The 22,576-nt window shown below is 43.6% G+C and overlaps 1 protein-coding gene across 2 annotated transcripts in view; it reads left to right on the top strand.

Annotated features, from left to right (window-relative positions):
• spag9b (sperm associated antigen 9b) overlaps nt 1-5,357 on the top strand; it is a 63,821-nt gene extending 58,464 nt beyond the window's left edge. For both annotated transcript variants that reach the window (XM_083787200.1, XM_083787199.1), the window contains 3 exons: nt 383-565; nt 1,577-1,711; nt 1,838-5,357. In XM_083787200.1, the coding sequence (XP_083643326.1) occupies nt 383-565; nt 1,577-1,711; nt 1,838-1,956 (437 nt within the window). In that variant the 3' untranslated portion in view covers nt 1,957-5,357. The remainder of the gene's footprint in view (nt 1-382; nt 566-1,576; nt 1,712-1,837) is intronic.
• Nucleotides 5,358-22,576: the final 17,219 nt, after the last annotated feature.

Genomic DNA, 22,576 nt, shown 5'->3' with positions numbered 1-22,576 from the left:
TATAGTTTGCTGTAGAGAGTTCTTAGATCATTGCTTTATTTAGTCTTTTTCTTTTCTTGCTGCTGCTGTACATCATTTTTTCTACTGATAAAATGTGCCCTAGTGTATTTTTTTAGTGTGCTGTTTGATGCCCAGATCTCTGCTTCTCTATCTAAGGTCTTTCTTTAGTCTCTATTCGTGTAGTGCACTAAAACTTTTGTTGCATTTAGATTATTTGCACTGTGACTCAAAGGTTCTCATTTGCACCTATCATTGAATATTAAATTAATACTTGCTATTCATTTATTTATGTTTGTGTGTATTGCATGCCGGAGCCCTTCACATTAACAACCTCTGTACCTTTTCTGTCTCCCCTCTTTCTGCTTTTGTCTGTGATTTCCAGCAACCAACAAGGTAACCACGGGGACGGGAGGAAACAGACCAGGAAGTGTAGTGCGAGTCTACGGCGATGAGAACAGCGACAAAGTGACGGCCGGAACCTTTGTTCCTTTCTGCTCGATGGCTCACGCACAGCTCTGTTTCCATGGTCACCGTGATGCTGTGAAGTTCTTCACCTCTGTCCCTGGTAAACAAACACAGTGGTGGAAATAAATGCTCAAATGCTTTACTTAAGTAAAAGTATGAATACTGTAATGTAGAAGAAGTACTCCGTTTAAGTGAAAGTCCCGAATTCAAAATGCACTTGAGTTAAAAGTACTATAGTGTTGCCATCAAAATTTACTTCCAAAAGTAGAAAGTACTCATTGTGCAGAATTTCACGTTTTCAAATGTCTAGTAAAAATCTTTTGACAATAGCTGATCTACAAGCTCACAATGCATCGCATCGCATTGTGAGCTTGCAGATCGGCTATTTTCAAATGGTCGAAATGTATAGATCTGAAGTGGTTAACAAAAGCTACAAAGTAATTAGTAACTAAAGTTTTCAAATATATGTAGTGGAGTAAAAGTACAATATTTGCCTCTGAGATGTATTGGAGTAGCAGTAAAAGTAGTGGAAATTTGAAATGCTATATAATAAGTAAAGTACAAATACCTCCAAATTGTACTTACAGTAAGTACAGTACTTAAGTAATTGTACTTTACACCACTGGTGTTAGATCGTCACACTCTTATGTTGTCAACTGTTTGTTTATGTTGTACGGATGACATGTATTTAAAAAGATAATAATAATCCTACAGTTTGACTACATTTAAGAACAGAGGTTTTCAGTGTCAGGTGGACACGGGTAAAACTACAATTGCCAAGACTGATTAAAGATGCAACCTTAACATCATTGGCCAGGGGTCGGTCAAACAGCCCAGCTACTGTCCTCCCTTCGTTATTAGTCAGAGTTTGCTGAAGGTCATGTCAAGAAGCATAATGTGTGGATGATTGGTGTTGTTGGAATAACATGTTTTTGTTTCCTGTGTCTGTGATGACTCTTCAATAGGTGTGATGCTCTGTTAAATGTGTGAAATGTGCAATCTCCGTTCCATATGGACATAATGGATAAAATAAAAGTAAAGTGCAAAAAAAAAAACAACACCGCCAATAACAATAACCCTGTCCATGTGCGTGACTGTGCGTTGCATAAAGGCCATGCAGTCCCACCCGCATCGAGTGGAGGTGAAGCAGCAGGTGACAACAAGGCCATGGATGCTCATTCTCAGGACGGGACCAGGTCTATGTTGGTGATGAGTGGAGGAGAAGGCTACATTGACTTCAGGATGGGTGAGTGAGTTGTAGGGCTACCACTATTTGCGATCTGCGTCCTGCGTTTTGTTGAATAAAAAAAACATTTATATATCAACAAATCGACGTGTAAAACATTGTGTTTGTGTGCGTGCGTGTGTGTAGGTGACGAGGCTGGTGAGCCAGAGGACGTGGATGAACCCACGATGAAGCTGCAGCCCTTCTTGGCCAAAGCTGAGCGCAGCCACCTTATTGTCTGGCAGGTTCTGTGTAATGACGACTGAATTTGGACCTCTCTTACCCATGAAACACTACCCCCCCACCCCCCCTGCACCTGAACACACGCTGCCACGGAAAAGGAGCTCGGGGTGGAGGACCTGCCGCACACAAGACACCAGGTCTAAGATTAGCACTTTGTCCCTCGGTCACAGCAAAACTGTTAGCTCTTCTTCGCGTTATCAGCGGTAAACTTCAGCGGTAAACTTTAGGAGTGTGGCGGCTTTCTGCCCATCACCGGGAGCAGTTCAAACTGACACGAAACGCATGTTTATTTTGTTTTTATTTACTTACTTTACCTTTCCCACTACTTTTTTTTAATCTGTTTTGTTCAAAATTATTTTACTTTTTTTATTCCATTGCAATTACCGTAATAGTAAAAGTTACACAAATACTGAATACAAAACCATGCCCTTTTTTATTTTTTTTACTTTATTTGATTATTATTATTTGTTTCATGTGCTCAGAAAAAAGAATGCATCCAATTTTCCAACTTGACACATTCAGGTTACACTCCCTGTACTGTGTGGTGATACGTGCAGACTCAGCAGAGAGTAGAACACTTTCAGCAGTTACAATTACTGGTGTCCTAATGTTTGATGATGTAAGTCAAGTCTGGTTCTCAACCAGTGGTCCTTGAGGGGGTTCCAGGTGGTCCCCAGCTAAATGATGGAGAGTTGGTAACCAAATGGACCCTTATAAATCTTTAACTCCCGAGAGCGTAAAATGAAACCAAATGGCTCCGTAACGGTCCATTTGGTTTAATTTGACGCTTTAAGAGTTAAATTATTGTTAAACGTCTGCATTACTTAATTTACAAGAACTCTAACACAATTTTGAGAATGTAAAAGAATTGTTTGCCTAATTATCACTCCTATGGTACCACATCAATACAACATGGAATTGTGGACAAACTCTCATCCAACGACAACGAAATATTCTACGTCTTGGGTCTGAGAGGCTAAATCTCATCAAATGGTGGTCCGTGGCTCAAATGCCAAATAAATAATGGACCTTGATGTGAAAAGGGTTCGAAACCACTGATGTAAGGGACAATCAGAATAGATAAGGAGTCTATTCCTGTGCAGTTGGTTATAAACAAAGCAGACATATTCCACTTTCCCCATCCTGTAAAGTTTTCTTTCCTACTCTCTCTTCCTCACTCTCGCTTCTCGCTTTATCTTACTTCCTTGTGAACTTGGCATTTGATTGTATGCAAGACAGTTTAAATCAATTGCCTGTTTTCACTGGATCTTGTTTCGTGTCGAGACAAATGCAATACACAGATGAATCATGTTATGGGCTGCTGGAGCAGAGGATTGCCCCGTTCAAAGCCTTCTTATCATCTCCTGAGTCTTGACCCATCCGTGCGATGCTGGGTAACAGTTTAGAGACTTGACTTTGCAAGATTAAAAATGCAACGGTTACCTCCACTTCTGCTACTCTCGTACGCGGATGTCCTTCCTTCCTTGACATTAGTGGCAGGTCTGTTTTTAGTTGGACCGGTTGATAATTGTTGATTTAGATTCTATTGAATTAGCTATTGCCTGAGGAGGGCAGAAAGGAAGGGAGGCAGGGTGTGACATAGAAGTATTTGAACAGGGCTCCAGAGACGTTATTGCATCTCTGCTCCGTCGACCCTTCCCACCAGCTTAGAGCAAGTAGACACTTTACAAATATCTACGACTGCCTTAGGTATCGAGGTTTGAAAGAACTAAGTTATATAGACTTTTTCAAGTATTTATTCTTCTGTGAAAGAATGTTTGCTACCAAAGGAAAATGATTTAAAAAAAAAAGTTTAAAATAAGATTAATTGAGAATGATGTTAAAATAACAAACAGTGACTCCTCTTCATAACATGACGCCTTTTAGCAGCATCTTTGGTCTTGCCTCCCTGTAGATTCGATGTAACACAAACCCTGGTGTATAGATAGATATATTTTTAGACCTTCATATTTCGCTTAAGTGAAAGTAATTGGGTTTAACAGGAGAGACCATGCTGGACCTACTGCTGTTTTTATAAACATGCTATGGGAGTGTATATTGAGTGTTATCTGAACATTATCTCATATACAAATCTCCACTGTCAAGTGTTTATTAGCCACTTGAGCCCTACTTAAAAAAAATAGCCATTCACAACACGTCGCAACCGTGACGAGATGTGAGCTTGCTCTGCTATTGGAAATCTTTTTTGAAAGCTTCTGCCTGTGATTCCATGCCCAAGAGAGGGACACCAGGGTTAAAGTGGTTAAAAAATCCTTGACTGACATTTATATTTTTGCAGTGCCGCTCTCCGCCCCTGCGCCTTTTTTGTTACATGATGTTCAGTAGCTGAGGCTACTGAAGTGAAATTCCCTCCTGATGTGTCTGGCAGACATCGATTCTTTCAGTCAATATTTTAGGACTATTTTTATTAGCCTTTTGTATGTTTTTGGATTCTTTTTTTTTAGACTGCTCTCTCTCTGAAATGGCAACCTATCCCCCCCACTACTGTCCACTATAATCTGGCCCGGATGCAGGGCGCACGTGTGCGGGATGTCGGATAGGGTGCAATTCGAGGCGAGCCCTGTCTCTGGCCTGTGTGTGTGTGTGTACTATCAGAATTTTGCTGTTATGTTATGTTTTGTTTTTTGTTTTCTGTTTCCTCTGTATTGAGTATGAGATATGAGGCCCGTCCTCATGTGAGTGTGTGCGCATGAATGTCTCTTCCCTCCACGAGAGGAGAGGATTGCTATCGTATTGCAGTTTAGCCATTTCAGTATTTATTTCCATGAATGAGCCTTTGCAATTCAGAATGTATCTTTGTACATTGAATAGGAATATATATATATGATTATATATGTCTTTGAAACATGAAAATGGCTTGGGTTTATTTTCATGACAATGTTTTTTCTTTTGCTATTGAAATGATATATTGTTGTAATACTTGGTTGATTTTTTGGAGAGGGTAACTCACTGAGCTATGCACTATCTCTGCAGGAAGTGGCGGTGGTCAAGGCAGGGTTTGTCTGAGGCCTGCGTATTAGTAGTATTAACACAGTGCCCTGGGTAGAGGTCACCCTCAGACATAGACAGGATCAGTTTACCCTCCCAAAGCTCTGATATTAAGACTACTGGAGGCTATTGGATCAGTCAATGGTGGGGCAACTCTATTGTACCAGAGCTTGTTTCACAAAACCTGCTCCCTCCATCCTCCTCCTCAACTTAAAGGATGTACCCCCCCCCCCCCCCCCCCCCCCCCCCTGTCAGGGGGGCTACAGTCCTCCCAACATACTGGCTTGTCATTGATATCGACCCCCCATCTGTTCTAGTACATGAATCTACCTGTGTACTTCTACAGCATCTCTAGCCTTACTATTTTTAACAATTAAATAAACCTTTCTGGGGAAAGTCTTATTTATCCATTGTTTGTTGTTTTTGTTTTTTATTTCGTTGTTACCAGCCAAGTCTGCTCTCGCGTCTGCCGTCATAGATTAAATCCAGAGGCTTTGGAAGGTGAAAGTCAAGGGCAGTTTATCTCCCAAATCAACCACCTCCCCTCCCTCCGTTGGTCCTTTGCTCTGCCACTTTATTGATTTCCTCTATCTGGCAGAAACTCAAACTTTAGCTGAAGAAGTCTCATATTTCTATGTAATTGTGCCTTTCCAGCTGCAATGATGTGTGTGCTTGCACTGCTTGGTACACTGTTAAATCCTAAGTGTTAATTTAGGTCTTTAGCGTGTTCAAAATGATTATTTAGGATTTGTGAAAGACAATGAAATGTCTATATTATCCGTAATGTGAGTTTTCAGGTCTTCCACAAGAAATCGGCCCAGTTAAAGCATACATTTATGCTTTGCTTTAAACAAAAACAACTTTTGAGTATGTGGGGCCATTCCAAACATCCCCATTCTCCGCCACTAGGAGGTGTGGTTCAGCTAGTCAAGTCTACTCTGCCCAGTGACTTTTATTAAAAGGACAGAAGCACCCCTCCCCCGTCTGTGATTGGTTCACAAGTGTTCTATTCAAGGCCTTGGTTCCATCCCATTGAATCACGCTGAAGCGGAGCTTAGCCCAGTGAAAGACAGATAGAGGAGAAGCTTTCATCGCTCCCAGGCTCTAGTAGAATGCCCAGCTGTCATGGATAACTGTGATGATACTCCAGTAGTATGGACTGAATATACATTATAGCTGCTGATGTCCAGACTCCTGACTGAGACGAAGAAAGCATGCACGCTTTCCTCCTCTTGTCCTCCGTTTTCTAACAGGGAACATGATTATGTTTACATTTCCTGTCTTGACCTCTCCAGACAAACGCACATACACTCACTCAACTAATTATGTTTTTGTTGCTTGCCAAAAAGATCAGAACTGTTGGGCAAGCAACGCCTCACAATGGAGTATAAAGTAGAAAGGGGCGCTCTGCCAGGCCGCGTACGTTGTGGGGGATGTGTAAGTCGTGGGTTGCATCCGTAACGAACTGAGGAAGTTCCTGGTGGAAATAGAATTTCCATTACATGTGGTTAAACCTTCTCAATATATGATTCAAATTTGGTCTCAATTGGAGGATGTGCTTTTGGCATTTCTTGTAAATTAGGCCCCGATCTCCCACAAACGTTGGAAGACAATTATAGCTAATTGGTTTGAAATATGAAAAAATTGATATCTGTAGAAGACTAGGGGTAGTCGGGGGGGGGGGGGGGGGGATAGTTTTTTTTTAAGATGATGTACAGAAATCTAGTTAAGCGGAAATGGGTGCGGCATGTATAGGGAGTTGTGTAATAATGACTCATAATCCAAGGAATCCAGCACAAAATCTCCAGATACACACACACACGGGGGCAAAAACATAATCTCCCCATCATCCCTGGCCTTCAACCTGGCGTAGATAATTATGGCATCAATCATGTGTTGTTTATTTGCAAGCTTGTGTGCAGATATGTCCGGGAGACAGCTGGTGGCTCCAGGTGGGGTTAGGCAGGTCTCTGTCCCATGACCTCTTGCTGCTGTTGGGCGAACAGTATGCAAGGGTGATCAAGCCCCCACACACAACAATCTCCTCTGTCCTAAATAATACAATACAGCTGAATAACCATGCACGCATATCAACACTGTGCGTGCGTAAGAACGAGATGTCTTTTTTTGTGAGCCACAGACAGTTCTTTTGCAGGCACTGTGTGTGTGTGTGTGTGGTCTCATATGTTCTTCCACAGAGGTCCAGATGGGTGTAATGAGGTGAGTGCTGACTGTGCTCAACGTTACCTTTTCACCACCACCAGGAGGGAAACGCAGTAAGTATAAATCATTATGTCATGTGCCCTCTTATCGCATGCACGCGCACACACTTTCTCCCTCTCTCACACACACACAAATGATAAATGCCTTTGAATCTAGGTATAGATTTCTGTGAATCATACATGTCTGTCAGTCAACACTCACATGCACACACACACCGAGGATAGAGAGAGTAGTGTGTGTGTGTGTTTTCACAGAAATCATCATCTGCACTGTCATCTCCTCTGGTTGTGTCACCCTCTCCCGTGGTGCAGGATAAACACACAGCTGGAGCCCTCCGCCCACGCCTAACGCCCAACACACACCATTATCCCTGTCTCTTCTTTCCTCTCATCCCTGTCCACATCAAGGACTGTCTAAAGAGGACGAGACGCGAAGACAACATGGCGTCGTACGGGCGACGCCATGTTGTTCCATGGAAGGAAAGAAACATCTGCAGTTGAGTCCAAGGAAGCTGAACGAGGAAGTGTTGGCTGCATATAGTCCATTGCGCATGTTTTTTTCCTTCCATGGAGCACCATGGAGCAACATGGCGTCGCCCGTACGACGCCATGTTGTCTTCGCGTCTCGTCCTCTTTAGACAGTCCTTGGTCCACACCTAACGCCCAACACACACACCATTATCCCTGTCTCCGCCCACACCTAACGCCCAACACACACACCATTATCCCTGTCTCTTCTTTTCTCTCATCCCCGGGCCACCCACCCACCGCCCTGTCATCCTCTGTCCTCCTCTGTTCTTTTACTGTAACAGCGGTTGGTCTGGAAAAAAATGGTAAATGGTGCTTTTATATTGCGCTTCTAAAGCACTACTGTATACAACGTGCATTCCGTTCAACCGTTTACACACCGACGGGCGGCGGAGGAAACCACGGTACCAAAGGGTGGTACCTATCGGCTCATCGGAGGCATGCAGTTAGGGCCAGACTCCTAGCGAGGGTTCACTGATGGTTTCCTCCATATGAGGGGAGGAAACATCAGTGAACCCTCGCTATGAGTCTGGCCGAGCCAGGCTAGGGGTTTGGTGCCTTGCTCAAGGACACTTCGACATTAACCGAATCTATGCCAGACCCCGTGATTTCTCTGGATTCGTGCTTGCAAACCTCCTTTGCCAACACAGGAAACCTCGGGTTTGTTTAATTTAATTTAATCCAGAATTAATTGTATTTTATTTACCGTTTTTAGCATCCTCCCATGGTGTGTAGTCACTGAATATCCCAAATCTCCTCGTCCACACGCACACACGCGATCTAAAGATTGAGATAAAGGACCATGTTTAGAGCTTAATTAAACATTAATTCGAGGTCACGCTATATGGATAATAATAATAGTTTGAGCGGCAGATCATGGACGTGAGCGAGCCTGGCACGACATGGAGGGCAATCACTTCCGGGTCAGCCGAGTTGAGGGCTTCTGCTTTGCTTATGTCGCGCACTTCTCTGGCACTAGCCTCACGTTACCGCCTATGCCCTTCTATGGTAACGGGAGGGAACTCTGTTCCATCGCATCTGGAACTGTTGATGTTTTATCGTGACGCCGATAAATAGGAATACTGTTAGCTCCATTCATCCGAGCCAGATCACAACCGATTGATCGTTAAAATGAACATTCTGTCTCGTCTCTGCCGTGTTAAGTGGTCAGGTCAGGTCAGGTGGGCTGGGTGGGCCGCGAATGCTTTTGGGCCTTTCAAGTATATGCCCCTGATCCAGAAGAGGCTGACAACCACTGGGTTAGATTATCTTGAGGCTGAACAAAGGGCCAAGTATTACCCATTAGTGACGTGTGACCACTTTCAACCTGGTGTCCCTATGTCGGGCACACGTGGTGAGCTTGTAAAGCGCCCTATCTTCGCTGCACGACACCGTTGTTGTACGACGAAGTATAAAATGAAATGGGGCTTTTAAGCAGTTAAAAGCATTTTCTCCCCCTTTCTTTTTTTTCTCCATGCACAGAACTGTCTATTCAGGTCAATGTGTTACCAACTTTTACGTGACTATTATGACGTGTTTTGTCATTCGAAAGATATGGGATAAAGCGGTGGCTTTGCTGTAGTTGGAGGTGCAGCCACGCTGATTGAGCAGGCTGCTCTGTGAGGCTCAGTCTCCCAGACACTGGTCCCCGACAGACCCTTTGATCTGCTGTGCAAGGGCTGCACGTGCACACACACACACACACACACACACGCTCAGGGAGAGAGAGAGGAATATGAATACCAAGAGCCCAAGGCAAACACCAAAGATATGTTCTCTAAAGCCTCACTTTTTCTTCCTCCTCTCTCCAACTTTCTGGCTGCAGGCGACCCACAGAATTCAATTCAATCCCATGGGGCCTGTACTGTAGTACTGTATGTTGTGCAGACTACTGTTAATGTGACATTCTTCCTAGCCAGCCTCCATTTGGACAATGCTTTGAGGAATGGAAGGTTTATCCCTTTTGTTTACTGTCTGATATGTTTATTGTAAATGTATGGTAAGAAGAGTCATCTTATTTTTTGTTCTTCACCCTTCAAAAGCATTTAACACGGTGCTGTCGGCTGGGCAGAAACCTCTACAAGAGTGTGTGGGAGCTTGTAGGTTGGCTAGTATTTTCACTATTTTGTTTAGTCTTGGACATGCAACAGAAATGATAGTCATGGCATGGTGATGGTGAGCTCAATGGGCTGGGACCCAATATGCTGTCAGTCATGAGAATTATGCACAATAATGTTCTCAGTATTTATTTAACTCGGTGTGACTCACAGGATTTCACAGCGTAGGTTTCTCACTGCACTGGCATCCTACCCTATTATTGAGCAATACTATTCTTGAGCAATTCCACTGTAAGTCAACCTTCCGACTGTAAGTGGCAAGGTTTGAACCCAACAACCTTCTGACTTCCGAGGCAGTATGTCTGACCAACCTGCATATTGTCAGGCGGAAACCACATTTGTCCAAAACCATTCGTTTTCAGGAAAGAGGAAAAAGTACACTGGACCCAATGTAGCTATTATTTAGTCACAAGCACTTGTTATATATTACTAGAGCAGTGCCCATGTTGTGATGTCGGAACAGGCCAAATCCATATATGGAGATATAGGGGTGATCAGGCCCAGAGCCTGGGCAGAGGCTTTTGTGCTGGTTCTGGACAACCGGAAATGCATTCCCCACCCAGTTATGTATGTGTCCCTTTTATGCCCATATATGGAGTTCTTTGTCAGGCATGGCAAATGAGGCGTTTGTGCTAGTTCTGGACAAGCGGAAATGCAGAGTACCCGTTCCACTCACCTGTCCGTTTCCCTTTTATGCCCAAATATGGAGATTTCTGTATGTGTCTCACTGTGTCCCTTTATTCCTATATATGGGGTCCTGTGTCAGGCGTGCCCAAATATGGAGTGTGGTGATGTCAGAACAGGCCAGCTTATGGAGTTCTGTGTCAGGCGTTGCTATCTTCACTTCAGGAAGTATAAAATAATGTTTAAGAGGATAATTGATTTGTCGATTTATGCATTTTTTTAATTTTAATTTTTATTGATTTAAGATGAAGTAGAACAAATTTTCAAGGCAATACAATACAAAACGCTTTTTCAATGTAAAAAGACACGCCTCGTGATTATTCGATTAATCAAAAAAACATATCGATAAAACAATCGCTAAGAGGATACAGCAATCGTCTGTGGATAATTGTCGGCCACTCTCCCCACTCTCTGTAACTCTCTTGTCCTCCTCCTCCACCCTGTCCTAATCTCCCCAGAAATTCAACATGGATAGATGGCGACAGAGGCGACACCTCCATGCAGAGATAAAAGACGGGGGCAGTGTGTGTACGAAATGTTTTGATGATGTCAGCTGAAGTTTGAAGAGGTGGGAAAACCGGAGGAAGTGAGTGGGATGAAGGGAAAAACGGAGGTGAGAAAGGAGGGGAGGGGAGGGGGGGGGGGGGGGACAGCGTGAGAGACTGAACGAGGGGGAGGATTTTTGTAGAAACGCAGCCCGAGGTGAGATGAATCACACCCCACACCCCCGTGGATCTAAAGACAACATACTGATTTCAACGGGGTCTCACAGATGTACTGTATACACACACACACACACACACACTCTCTCTTTCTCTGTCATTGGTTTTACTTGTGAGGACATCAACATTTTTGGACAGCAATGTTATTAATTTAATTTTTGAGGGGCTATATACAGGTTTAATGTTTTTTAGTTCAATGTTTGTTTTAAAAACGCCATTGACAATGAAGGGGAAATTTACATCATCTTGTCCCTAACACAAACCTTAAATGCCATTAACAAATAAAGTGAATGTAATGTTTGTGTTGGCACCGTTTGTTTTAGGGGCGGCGATGGCTCAGGCGTAGAGTGCCTGGATGGAAACCGTAAGGTTGCCAGTTCGAACCCGGGCTCCCCCAGAGTTACTGTCGAAGTGTCCTTGAGCAAGACACTGAACCCCTAATTGCTCCCGATGTGCTAGTTGGTGCCTTGCATGGTTTCCGCTGCCATCGGTGTATGAATGTGTGTGTGAATGGGTGAATGTAATGCACAATCTCTGTAAAGCGCCTTGGATAAAGGCGCTATATAAATGCACCATTTACCATTTACCATTTTACATCACCATTACATCACCTAATCAACATTAGTTAGACTTTAATATATTAGCACCCCTCACTTCACACGGTGTGATTTTTTTCATTCTAAGTCAAGTGGATTGCAGAGTTCACACACCAACTATTACAAAAAATACACAATAGTGAACCATATGTTATAGTTATCATTATAGTGCTCACTTTACTGTCCTGTGAACGGCCCTGAAGTATAAATCATAACTCCAGCCCCTAAACTGTATGTCTAGGGTCTTTGTTTACAGTGAGGCAACTGTAATCTAATATGTCAGATGACCATGTTGTTCAAACTATTATGCCTGCCTGGGCTCCTTTTGTTTCAGTGAAAATGAGACATGCTTCTTCTTATTCATTCATTTAAGGCAGTTTATGTGAATTTATGTGCATTCTGATCCCTAGGGAAATCATCGGTAGACACAATGTCAGGCGTGGACCAGCACATTTATGACCACATTCTTCTGTATAGCGTAGCTATTGGTACCAAAACAAAAGGAATATCCATTCTTTGTTGTATTTAATGCCTCCGGGTTCAGGTCGAGTCACAGCAAGTTCCACATTTCTGCAAGTCCTCAAGTCTCAATGGTAGCAAGTTTTAGTATTATTTTAATATGCTTTCAAGTTTCAACTCTTTTGGGATTTTTAGTATTGAGCCATGATGCCACGAAGATCAGTGGTATCGGAAGACAAAAACATTCAGAGAGAGAGAGAGAGAGGCAATAACAACAATAGCAGCAACAACAGTAAAACTATGTCAGAAAACAGGTCAGAAACAATGCAACAACCCAAAGCCTCGTTTCTAAACAATGAACTGCTCGGACATCTGACTTTTACTTGAGTTCTTTTAGGTGCAGTCGAACGAAATGTCACTGCACTGTTCTCTTTTTCTTCTAGGTCTATACTGTGTTCACTTTATTGGATGGTATTTGTTTGCCCCCGTGGCGTGTGGCTGTGGCCTGTAGGGAGCAGTGGTGTGTTGGAAGTCTGTACCAAAATGAACAAAACAAACCTTTATTATTATTGTCTCCACCAGGCCGAAGGCATGGGGGGAGAGTATGTTTTGCACTCCGTCCGTCCTTCCGTGTGTCCGTCCGTCCGTGTGTGTGTCCGTGAGCAGCTAATCTCCGGCACCGTTAACTCGGTCGATGCCAAATTTTGCACACACACTCCCTGGATGCCAACGATGAACCTCTGCCCCAAAATTTCCAGAACGGCCTGTTATAGCGCCACCAGGAGGCCGCTTTGTGCAAAACAAGTTTTTGCACAGTACACCTACAGATTTTGTCCAAACATCGCGCAAATTGGTACACAGTCTCTCTAGAGCCATTCAACGAAACGGGTCTTTCAGATTTCTCAGACTCCATCCTGATTGGTTAAGATTGGCTTCCAAAGTTCACAGGAGTGCTCAGTTTCAAACAAAATGCTGCAAATCATGAACACATCGCGTGATTTCCGTGAAATTGTGCGCGCACATTCCCACTAGGCCGAGGAAGAAATGCCACAATTTCAACTCAGCCTCAAGGTGGCGCTATAACTGGTTTACTTTTGTTGCCCTTTTATCCAACCACCAGATGAAGGCAAGCTGCAATGTCCTACATTCCTATCCTGGTGGAGACCTGTGCCCAGAAGGGCACTTTTTCTAGTTATTATTTATTTGGGTTTTTTTTTACTTCAGTCCTGCAGTGAGAACTAAAAGAACACCCCTCAGAGAGAGAGAGCGAGAGAGAGACTATGTGCGCGTGCGCCTTTGCACTCTTGGTCTGTGTTCCCCCTCCAACACCTTCTGTCTCCTTCCTAAGTCCTCGTGGACTCGGCCTCCTTTGTATAGGTCAGAATGATATTGCGGGCAGGCTGGCCCCTGTGTGTTTACACAAGCCTGGCATGCGCTCACTTATTCTTTGCACAACCCCATCTGAAAATATTCTGTGCCAGGATCCCCCCATAACAGAAGACTTACGTTGTTAAAATCATTTTATCTAGCAGATCTACAGTACAAGCTCTGCGAGGTGTTGTCAGCTCTAAATCTGCAATGTTTGAATAGCTAAAGTATAAAATAGGATTAACCCATTTTGAGTGGGAACCCCTTTTGGTGTTTTAAAGCATTATGTTATCCTTTAGCTATTGTAAAATAGCTAAAGGACAGAGTGCCGCGCTATGAACTTGTAGGTCTGCTATCTTTGAATATATATTATTACAGAGTGAACATTTTAACTCAAATCTTTGCTTCTGGGGAGGTCCCTGGAAGCAAGTTCCAGTTCCATATAATTTATGGGGTCCTTGACGTGAAATATTGAGCACCACTGATACGGTTTTTCAGAAAACTGTCAGGATTAAAGTGGATTAAAGTGCTTAATGGATTAAAGTGGTTAAAGTGTTCCTGGTATTTCTTTATCTATTTTTTATCTATTTATTTATTTATTCAACTTTCAGCATGATCACAGGTTTTATAAGACAGAGGTGCCATTAAAAACACTGAATAATTTTGCCGATCACAAATATCAGGGACCCCCTGGGAACCACCCCAAGGACCACTGGGTGTCCCCCACTTTGAGTCTTGATTATTCAGTCACAGTATCAGGGTATTATCATCACGATGGCCACGGCGATCTCGGAAAAAAGCTCAGTTTTATAGTCACATTGATCATTTCCAGAATGAATCTGTACACACTAGTATTTTGGATCTCAACATTCAGCACTCGGGTGGGCAGCCAGCCGCGTGCTGACTACTCAGTGTAAACGAGGGCCATCTCCATTATGTATACGGACAAAATCAAGCGATAGCTGAAATTCAGCCTGTGCGTTTCTCAGTTGTGCTTCGTTCGTGTAATAGAATCCTCCATTTCTGGTTGCATCTGATTCTTGTGAAGCGGACCTATACAGTACAGTACATGCAGTGGGCGCACGCCATATAAGGTCTGGAATATATGTAATGTTAACAGTTCCAATTTCAGCTGTGCTGTGTCCTTCACTCCCAAGGTCATAAACAATGCATTTTGTTGAGGAAACAGTGAGCAGCCTATTGTATAAATATTTCTCCTGTCATCAGAGACAGATATTTGACGGGCTGTATCTAGGCTAACCTTTTGCTTTCCAACCGTCTAGGCCAGGAAATGCCAAATATATAGTCTCTTTCTCTCACAAATGTTCAAATAAAACACGGACACTCTTTAAATCTCCGCATGCTAATTGTTTTTGCACGCCTGCTGCTATTTCCAGTTTAGCCAGTGGGACCTGAGCATGAAAACATATCTGCATGAATTAAAAGGTGAGATAAGGAAATTAAGCTTTGAGATAAATCAAGTAGATTCTCAACAAACTCTTTCCCAAAGGGGATTAAACATTACATATTTTTATAATGAATTGCATTTTTATAGCGCTTTTCCAAGTAACTCAAAGAGCTTTACAATGGTTCATTCATTCATACATTGGGAGGTGAAGCGGCGAACAGTCGACACCAGAATCCTCACTTCCCACATTCGCACACCAATGGTGGCAAGCTCACACCGACAGACTCATTGGAGGCAATGTAGGGTTCAGTGTCTTGCCCAAGGACACTTCGACATGTGGACAGGAGGAGCCGGGATTCAAACCCCTGACCCAGGGATCATTGGACTGATGTAAACCTATGTGTGCCGAGTCATGGTGACAATAGATAACCAATAATAGACAGTCGCCTACTGTATACTGTGGTTATTCATTTTGAATATATCCTCTGGCTCCTCTTGCATGTCTGCAGTACTCACTGCAGAGAGCATTTTATAGTTTCCTTGCGGAATAAAAAACACATTGCTTCTTAAAGCCCTGGCATTCTCGAGCCATCACAGGTAACGATGTTCCTGCACAATCACGTTGCCTTTATCAAACTTTAAATGCATGCGTTAATAGAGCATGTTCTGCCTAGAGCAGTGACTCCCAAATGCTTTACCTCCCGAACTGTGAAGCATGCAATTACAAACAGACCGAGACTGACCACACTGAAAACACAACTCTTTCTAGGCAGTGAGACTCTGTCCTAGCTGCGGTGGACGAACGGTTTGCGGAGCGGTCTTGATACCGGAAGGTCGCCAGTTCGAATCCCCGGACCGGCACGTTAAAATTACCACCGCTGAAGTGCCCTTGAGCAAGGCATTGAACCCCTACCATGAAATGTTCTATGAGCAGGGTGTGGCTGTAAACAAGCATCTCGAGCTTAGTCCACTTCCGTGGGTAAACAAAGAACTTTGCTTTGCTTAGCTGCCCGAGCCCAGGCAGCGTAGCGGCATGTTACTGACCCTGCTATGGTGGGCCTTGGCTCATCATTTGGCTTGGACTGCCCTATGGGGACGTACTGTATGAAGACAACTTGCATCATGTGACGGGAGGCCTATAGGTCCGTAAGCCTGGCCGCCGGTTGGCCCGAGAGGCTGACAGAGATAGATGGCTGCCTGGTCTACTCTGCCCGAAGGCTTGCATCCTAATAAAGGCCCAGGGGTCCTGACCTGGGTGGCGTACATTAGTAACGGGAGCCGCGCTGCTCGGATTCACAGCGTGACCCAGTTCTGTCTGCGGCGCCTCGACGCTCCGACACACCTGGACACTGGCCTGGGAGAGGAGAGGAGGAAAAAGGGGAAGTGGAAACGGCGGCGGGAACTATATGAGCCGAGAGGAACGTGAATTGGTGTAGCCTTTGTGTAGTTGATTCTAAAAATGTCTTCTACATCCTGACAGTTTACTGAAAAAGCTATGTTTCTATGTCGGTGGTTCTTTGATTTTTCAAAAATAGCAGACCTACAAGCTAGTAGCTCGCCACTCGGTGGCGCGCTATGAGCTTGTAGATCTGCTATTTTTCAATAGCTAAAGCATAACATAATGCTAACACCAAAAGGGGTTCCTGCCCAAAATGGGTTAAATTGAGGTTCAGTTGCAATGTATTCTCTGGAGGTTTCACCGCCAGACAGCAATGTGTAAAAATGGATCTAATTGTCCAAGAAAATGCAGCAGGAATTAAGGATGGATGTACAGTGTACATTGTGTTGAGGCTTTGAGGCCAAACGGAAAACATTCCTGCATTCTTGACAAGCCTCCGTCAACAAGACTATAACTCTGGATAGCGGCAGCTACATTCCTTGGCGGAATTCAATACGAAAAGCATAGTTTCCGAAACGGTATATTACGTTGGGTGAATGCCTTTAACCTAATGATTATCTGAATGACCGTGAGGGAAAAACCTCAATGCATCCTATATACTCGATGTTTGTTGTTTACCAAAACATGACCCAGATCAGGTGGCCTGCCGGGCCGGGGCAGCTGGTCAGTGTTGCTTGAGAGCCTCTCGCGGAGTGACCTTCCATCTGCCCTCACAGGCCATTGGTCTAGACTCCTCACTCATTTACATGGAACGAGAGAAATGTATGATGAGCTAATAAGGCTCATCATACATTTCTCTCGTTCCATGTAAATGAAAATGAAGCTGTGACGGCCGAGAGGAGACATAATAATGGTTATTTTAGAGAACTGTTGGGTTGTCGGGATAGGTGGGAGAAGCTTGTGTGTGTGTGTGTGTGTGTGTGTGTGTGTGTGTGTGTGTGTGTCGTTGTGAGATCAGAAGAGAATAGTGTTGATCGAAATGCCATTCAACATCCCACTCGTGTAGAAAACAAAAACAAAGCCTACACAGTATGCTACAATAGACGGACATAGGTCACTAGATTAACGATAGATCAGGAAGAAGCTACATGGCAAATGAAACCTCTATGCACAGAAACATGGTCTGGGTGAGACCGAGTTCTGTGCATTGTTTATTTCGTCTACCTAAACTATGACAAAAACATTTTGTTCGACTACCTTTTTTTCACTGACAAAAACTAAATAGGCCTACAAACTAAGCTACTTAAACCAAGACTCAATATCATTGTATGCTTGGTTGCATGCTGAAAATAGCTGATCTACAAGCTCACAATGCATCGCAGTATGCAACCAAGTGTAAAATCAACCAAGTGTAAAAGGCATTACGACGCCATCAAGGCCTGCAAAAATGCATTTTTGTTGACAAAAAAACAACTGTAGATTTAGTCGACTAAAATCGTAAATTTAGTCCACTAAAACTTTCATTCCAAAGACTATGACTAAAACTAAAATCAAAATGTGCTGTCAAAATCAACACTGGGTTCTTTACATGCAAAAGCTTTCTACACTTTGAAATGACAGTGGCAGTTTGAACGTGATGAAACGTAACGAAAGTATAGAAACAGTACGCTTCTCCATTGTCCTGCAGTAAAACATGTTTGTGTGGAACTACAGTGCAAACAAACGCATGCACGCTATCTTTTTCTTCTTCCAGTGAATGCGGCATCAATGCAAAGCCATGTGTGTCTGAGCAAGAACACGTGCCGTCCGCAGACTTACAGAGCAGCTGGCAGCGCCATCAAACATTCATGAAGGAGATGGAAAAAGTATGAAGGACAATGTAGGCCCAGGGACTCAGGAGAAGCAAGGAGAGAGAGAGAGAGAAATGGAGAGCAGGAGTGTTGTCTTACAAAGGTTAATGGGACTCATCTATGTAAACATGTTAACATGTTAAGCCTAGCTGTGTTTGTGTGTGTGTGTGTGTGTGTGTGTGTGTGTGTGTGTGTGTGTGTGTGTGTGTGTGTGTGTGTGTGTGTGTTCCTCCTACTATAATCATAATACCCAATGATCGTGTTTTAGGGGGAGAAAAATCACTGCATTCCCTTTTAACGTGTGTGTGTGTGAAGGTGAGGTGGGCGGAGGTTAGTCACAAATTGAGTTCCTGTCATCAGCAGCACATGTTTCGTGCTGCAGCTGTCCTCAATAGAACCACAAGACGCCATCCATTTTCCATCCACGCATCAGCGTGGCAGTTCTGAATCTCGTATGACTCATGCTTTTACCAGGACACATACTTTCCCTGTGCAGGAGAGTCGGTGGAACAGGTGAAAGCCGTGGGTCGATATACCTCCTCCACATTAGAACACCAGCCTGTTGTTTCGTTGTGGCAGGGAACATTGCATAGTGCATAGAAATCAAATGCGCTTTCCATAGAGGCAGTGTTTTCAGGGAAAATTGAATAAAAACACACAATGCTCTTTGACCCAGGCCTGCATTTTCTAGGCTGCACGGTATTGGCAACATGAGAATGTGGGAGTGCTGCAGGAATAGTGGTTGCAGGCTGACATGGAAGTTATGACACAAAACAATGCATAGTACTTTGCACTCATCCAAATACTGTTTAACCACTTAAGCTGTATCTAAAAAAAATAAACGCTACAAAAGGGTTAGATTTACAAGCTCACAACATTTCTATTCTATTTCTATCTATTTCTGCCTATTTCTAAATGTTGAACATTTTATACATTTTCTGGAAACATTCCCAAAATATCGTCCTGGCTAATATATGTATGCACTTCATTTAGGAGAGAATATATCAACTGTTCTTGGCTAATATGACCCCTTCATTCATATAATCAGTCTCACTAATGTTCATGATAAAATGCCAACATGCATTATGTGCAAATTGAAAACAGGTGGTATGCAAGGCTGTCTAGTGATTATCCAATTAACTCTTCCAAACTCCAACACTCACACAATCACCTGCAAGGAACTTTACAGATAGAAAGAGGATAATTCAAGCTTTTCGTACAGCTGCAATGTTGGTGAGTTTGACATAATTTAATACAATTAAATTGGAATGTGTCTGTATGTATGAGCTGTCAATGGAAAATTGCGGCTAGTTTCCACCCTGCCATTAACTTATGACAAGATGACTGCCGTGTGCATATGGTCTATTGAATATTTAAACATGAGTATTCTGAACATTTTGGGAATCTCAAAACATCTGAACGGTTTAAATGATAGAGCCATGTTTTAAGTAGCGGTTATTTTTAAAAGGCCATGGTAATTTCTGGGTATTTTGCCCCGGATAGAGACATTTTCACAGTTCCTAGTCATATTAGCCAAGAAGAGTTAAGTGAATGTATCCAGCAGTGGTTCCCAAACGTTTTTTGGCCATGTGTAGTGTTGTATATTCACATTTGTATTAAAACACACCGGAGACAGGGCTGCCTTGTAGTCTGTACTGGTTCCATACAATGAATCGAATCCCAGTCACCTTGCATGTAATCACCACCACTTAATCACATATGACCCACCTGCGTTTAACATCCTGGTACCCTATGTAATAGAGCGTCGCAGTCCCTTTCAGAACAACGAGTGGCCCAGGAAATGAAAACTCAATGCATTTCCCCATAGGCAGTTATTATTTAATTTATTTAAAGACCTTTTAAGCGTCGTACGAAGCCAACTCTTGTCGTGACAAATCATGACAACACAAACCCTTTTTGTTGTTTTTCTTCTTTGTAATTATTTGTTTGGTCCAAAATATTGTGTGTGTTGTCATGATTTGTCACGACAAGAGTTGGCTTCGTACGACGCTTAAAAGGTCTTTAAATAAATTAAATAAGAACTGCCTATAGGGAAATGCATTGCATTTTCATTTCCTGGGCCACTCGTTGTTCTGAAAGGGGGAGGGACTGCGACGCTCTATACAAGTGGCACTGGACACTACACCATGCACCCCCTGTTACCTCCTGATCTAGCTGACGCACCCCCCCACATGGAAATAAAAATTGTATAAGCTATATATATTTCCTATATATACACATATATGAACCTGAATATGGCATATGCAGCATAGGCTATATTCTTCATATACTTGCCGTATATTATTGGCATATGTTAATATATTTATAATAAAACCAACCATTCGCCACCATTAGCATTTTCATGGCGCGCACCCCCTAGAAGGTGCTCGTGCACCACAAGGGGTGCACGCACCACAGTTTGGGAACCACTGATCTAGGCGGTGGCTCAGGGGTAGAGTGGCCGGATGGGAATCGCACGGTCGCCAGCTCGAACCCGGGCTCCCCCAGAGTTAGTGTCCTTGAGCAAGACACTGAACCCCTAATTGCTCCTGATGTGCCGGTGCCTTGCATGGTTTCCGCCGCCATCTGTGCATGAATGTGTGCGTGAATGGGTGAATGATTCGCCAATCTATGTAAAGCGCCTTGGATAAAGGTGCTATATAAACCATTTACCATTTTCCTAGACTAATATACAGTAGGGACGTGCTGGACCGTAGGAGACAGCAATGAGACCATGAAAGAAGGTCCACACACACGCTGTATCTATGCAATTTATTGACACATGGGTGTGCCAGTACATTGTACTTAAGGGATGGTACAGTGTGTCTCTCATGTTTTCATGAACACAGAACAACAACACATTCCTTGGAGGCGAGACTGACGAGGAAACGAAAGTATATAGTTTTACTTCCTGCAAAGACGAATCCACATTCAATTCAGTAGTGAGTTGTGTTCCTGTGCATCCACATTCTCTCTGCTCTTGAGGCGGCAGTGATAAATAGAGTTCTCATCGGGCCCGAAAATTAAGGCCCGGCCTTAACTGATCAGGCCCTAGGCCCGGCCCGGCCTCAGCACCATCTTCATAATAGATAAATACACAAACAGACAGAACAGAACTATTATTTTTATTATTCTAAACAAATTAAATATATATATATTTTTTTTTTTCATCGAGCCCCAGGCCCGGCCCGGCCCTACTGATTAGCATACATTTTAGGCCCGGCCCGGCCCTAAAATGTCGGGTCGGGTCGGGTCGGGCCTGGTTGTGTTCGGGCAGAGTTTGAGAACTCTAGTGATAAATACAACATGGATTTGTAGCTGAAGGGGGCCATTTGTTGTAATCATACTGAGGCATCGGTTTAAGTGCTGTAATTAAACGTACATGGGCACACGCACTCACAGCTGTATACAGAAATACGCCCCTGCTGCGAGACAGAACATTGATTGACCCATAGGCCCAGTGAAGGAGGATTGAGGCCAGTTAACACGGTGTTAAGCCCAAACCACACCGAAGGGTCGGGCCGTGGACAAAACTGTTTTTAAGGTAGACCACACCAATGCAACTCATTGCAACTGAACTCAATGAGTTGCATTGGTGTGGTTAAAACCGTTTTGTCCCAACCTGACCCTGTGTGTGTGTGTGTGTGTGTGTGTGGGTACTGGGTGGGCTTAAGTGTGTGAATGTGTATTAGTGCGTAACGGTTTACTGTGTACTGTACTGTAGCGTACGTATGTGTATTTGTGTCCAGTGCAGGGAGAACATCTTAGAAAGTTAGGTGATTAGCCGCGTTAGTGTCTGCACTAATACTGGCCTATATCTGCCATTGATCCTCGACCAGAAAGGGACAGGCTTGGTGTTACGTACAGTGACTAGGTTAAGACTGGGTGTATTTACAGTAACGTGTAACAGTAACACAGCAACATGGCTATCTCCAGAGAGGCTGAGGCCATCTTATCCAGCAACTGATATGCACCGTATGGCGCAAACAACGGCCCCTATCACTGATGCCGTACATGTTTTTGTTCCGTCAAGCTTGTACCTATACGTCGATGGCACGGTCTTGTGTATTACACAAGGGCATTTTCTGTGTGGGGGGGGGGGGGGGGGGGGGGGGGGGGTTTGGGACTGTGACGATAACAAATGTCCTTGTAAATTAGTTGTGACGGGGGAACAGGGTGGGGTATGAGCATTGTAACAAAAATAAATAAGTGTGTGTGTGTGTGTGTGTGTGTGTGTGTGTGTGTGTGTGTGTGTGTGTGTGTGTGCGTGTACATGACTACGTGTATGTGCAGCGGGTGTGTGGGGTGGGCGTACATATGCGTGTGTGTGTGTGTGTGTGT

The sequence above is a fragment of the Protomyctophum parallelum genome (genome assembly GCF_964188405.1).
Source record: "Protomyctophum parallelum genome assembly, chromosome: 17".
In the NCBI taxonomy this organism is placed as follows: Eukaryota; Metazoa; Chordata; class Actinopteri; order Myctophiformes; family Myctophidae; genus Protomyctophum; species Protomyctophum parallelum.
Note: the sequence above shows the minus strand (reverse complement) of the source record. Positions and strands in the feature narration are given on the sequence as shown.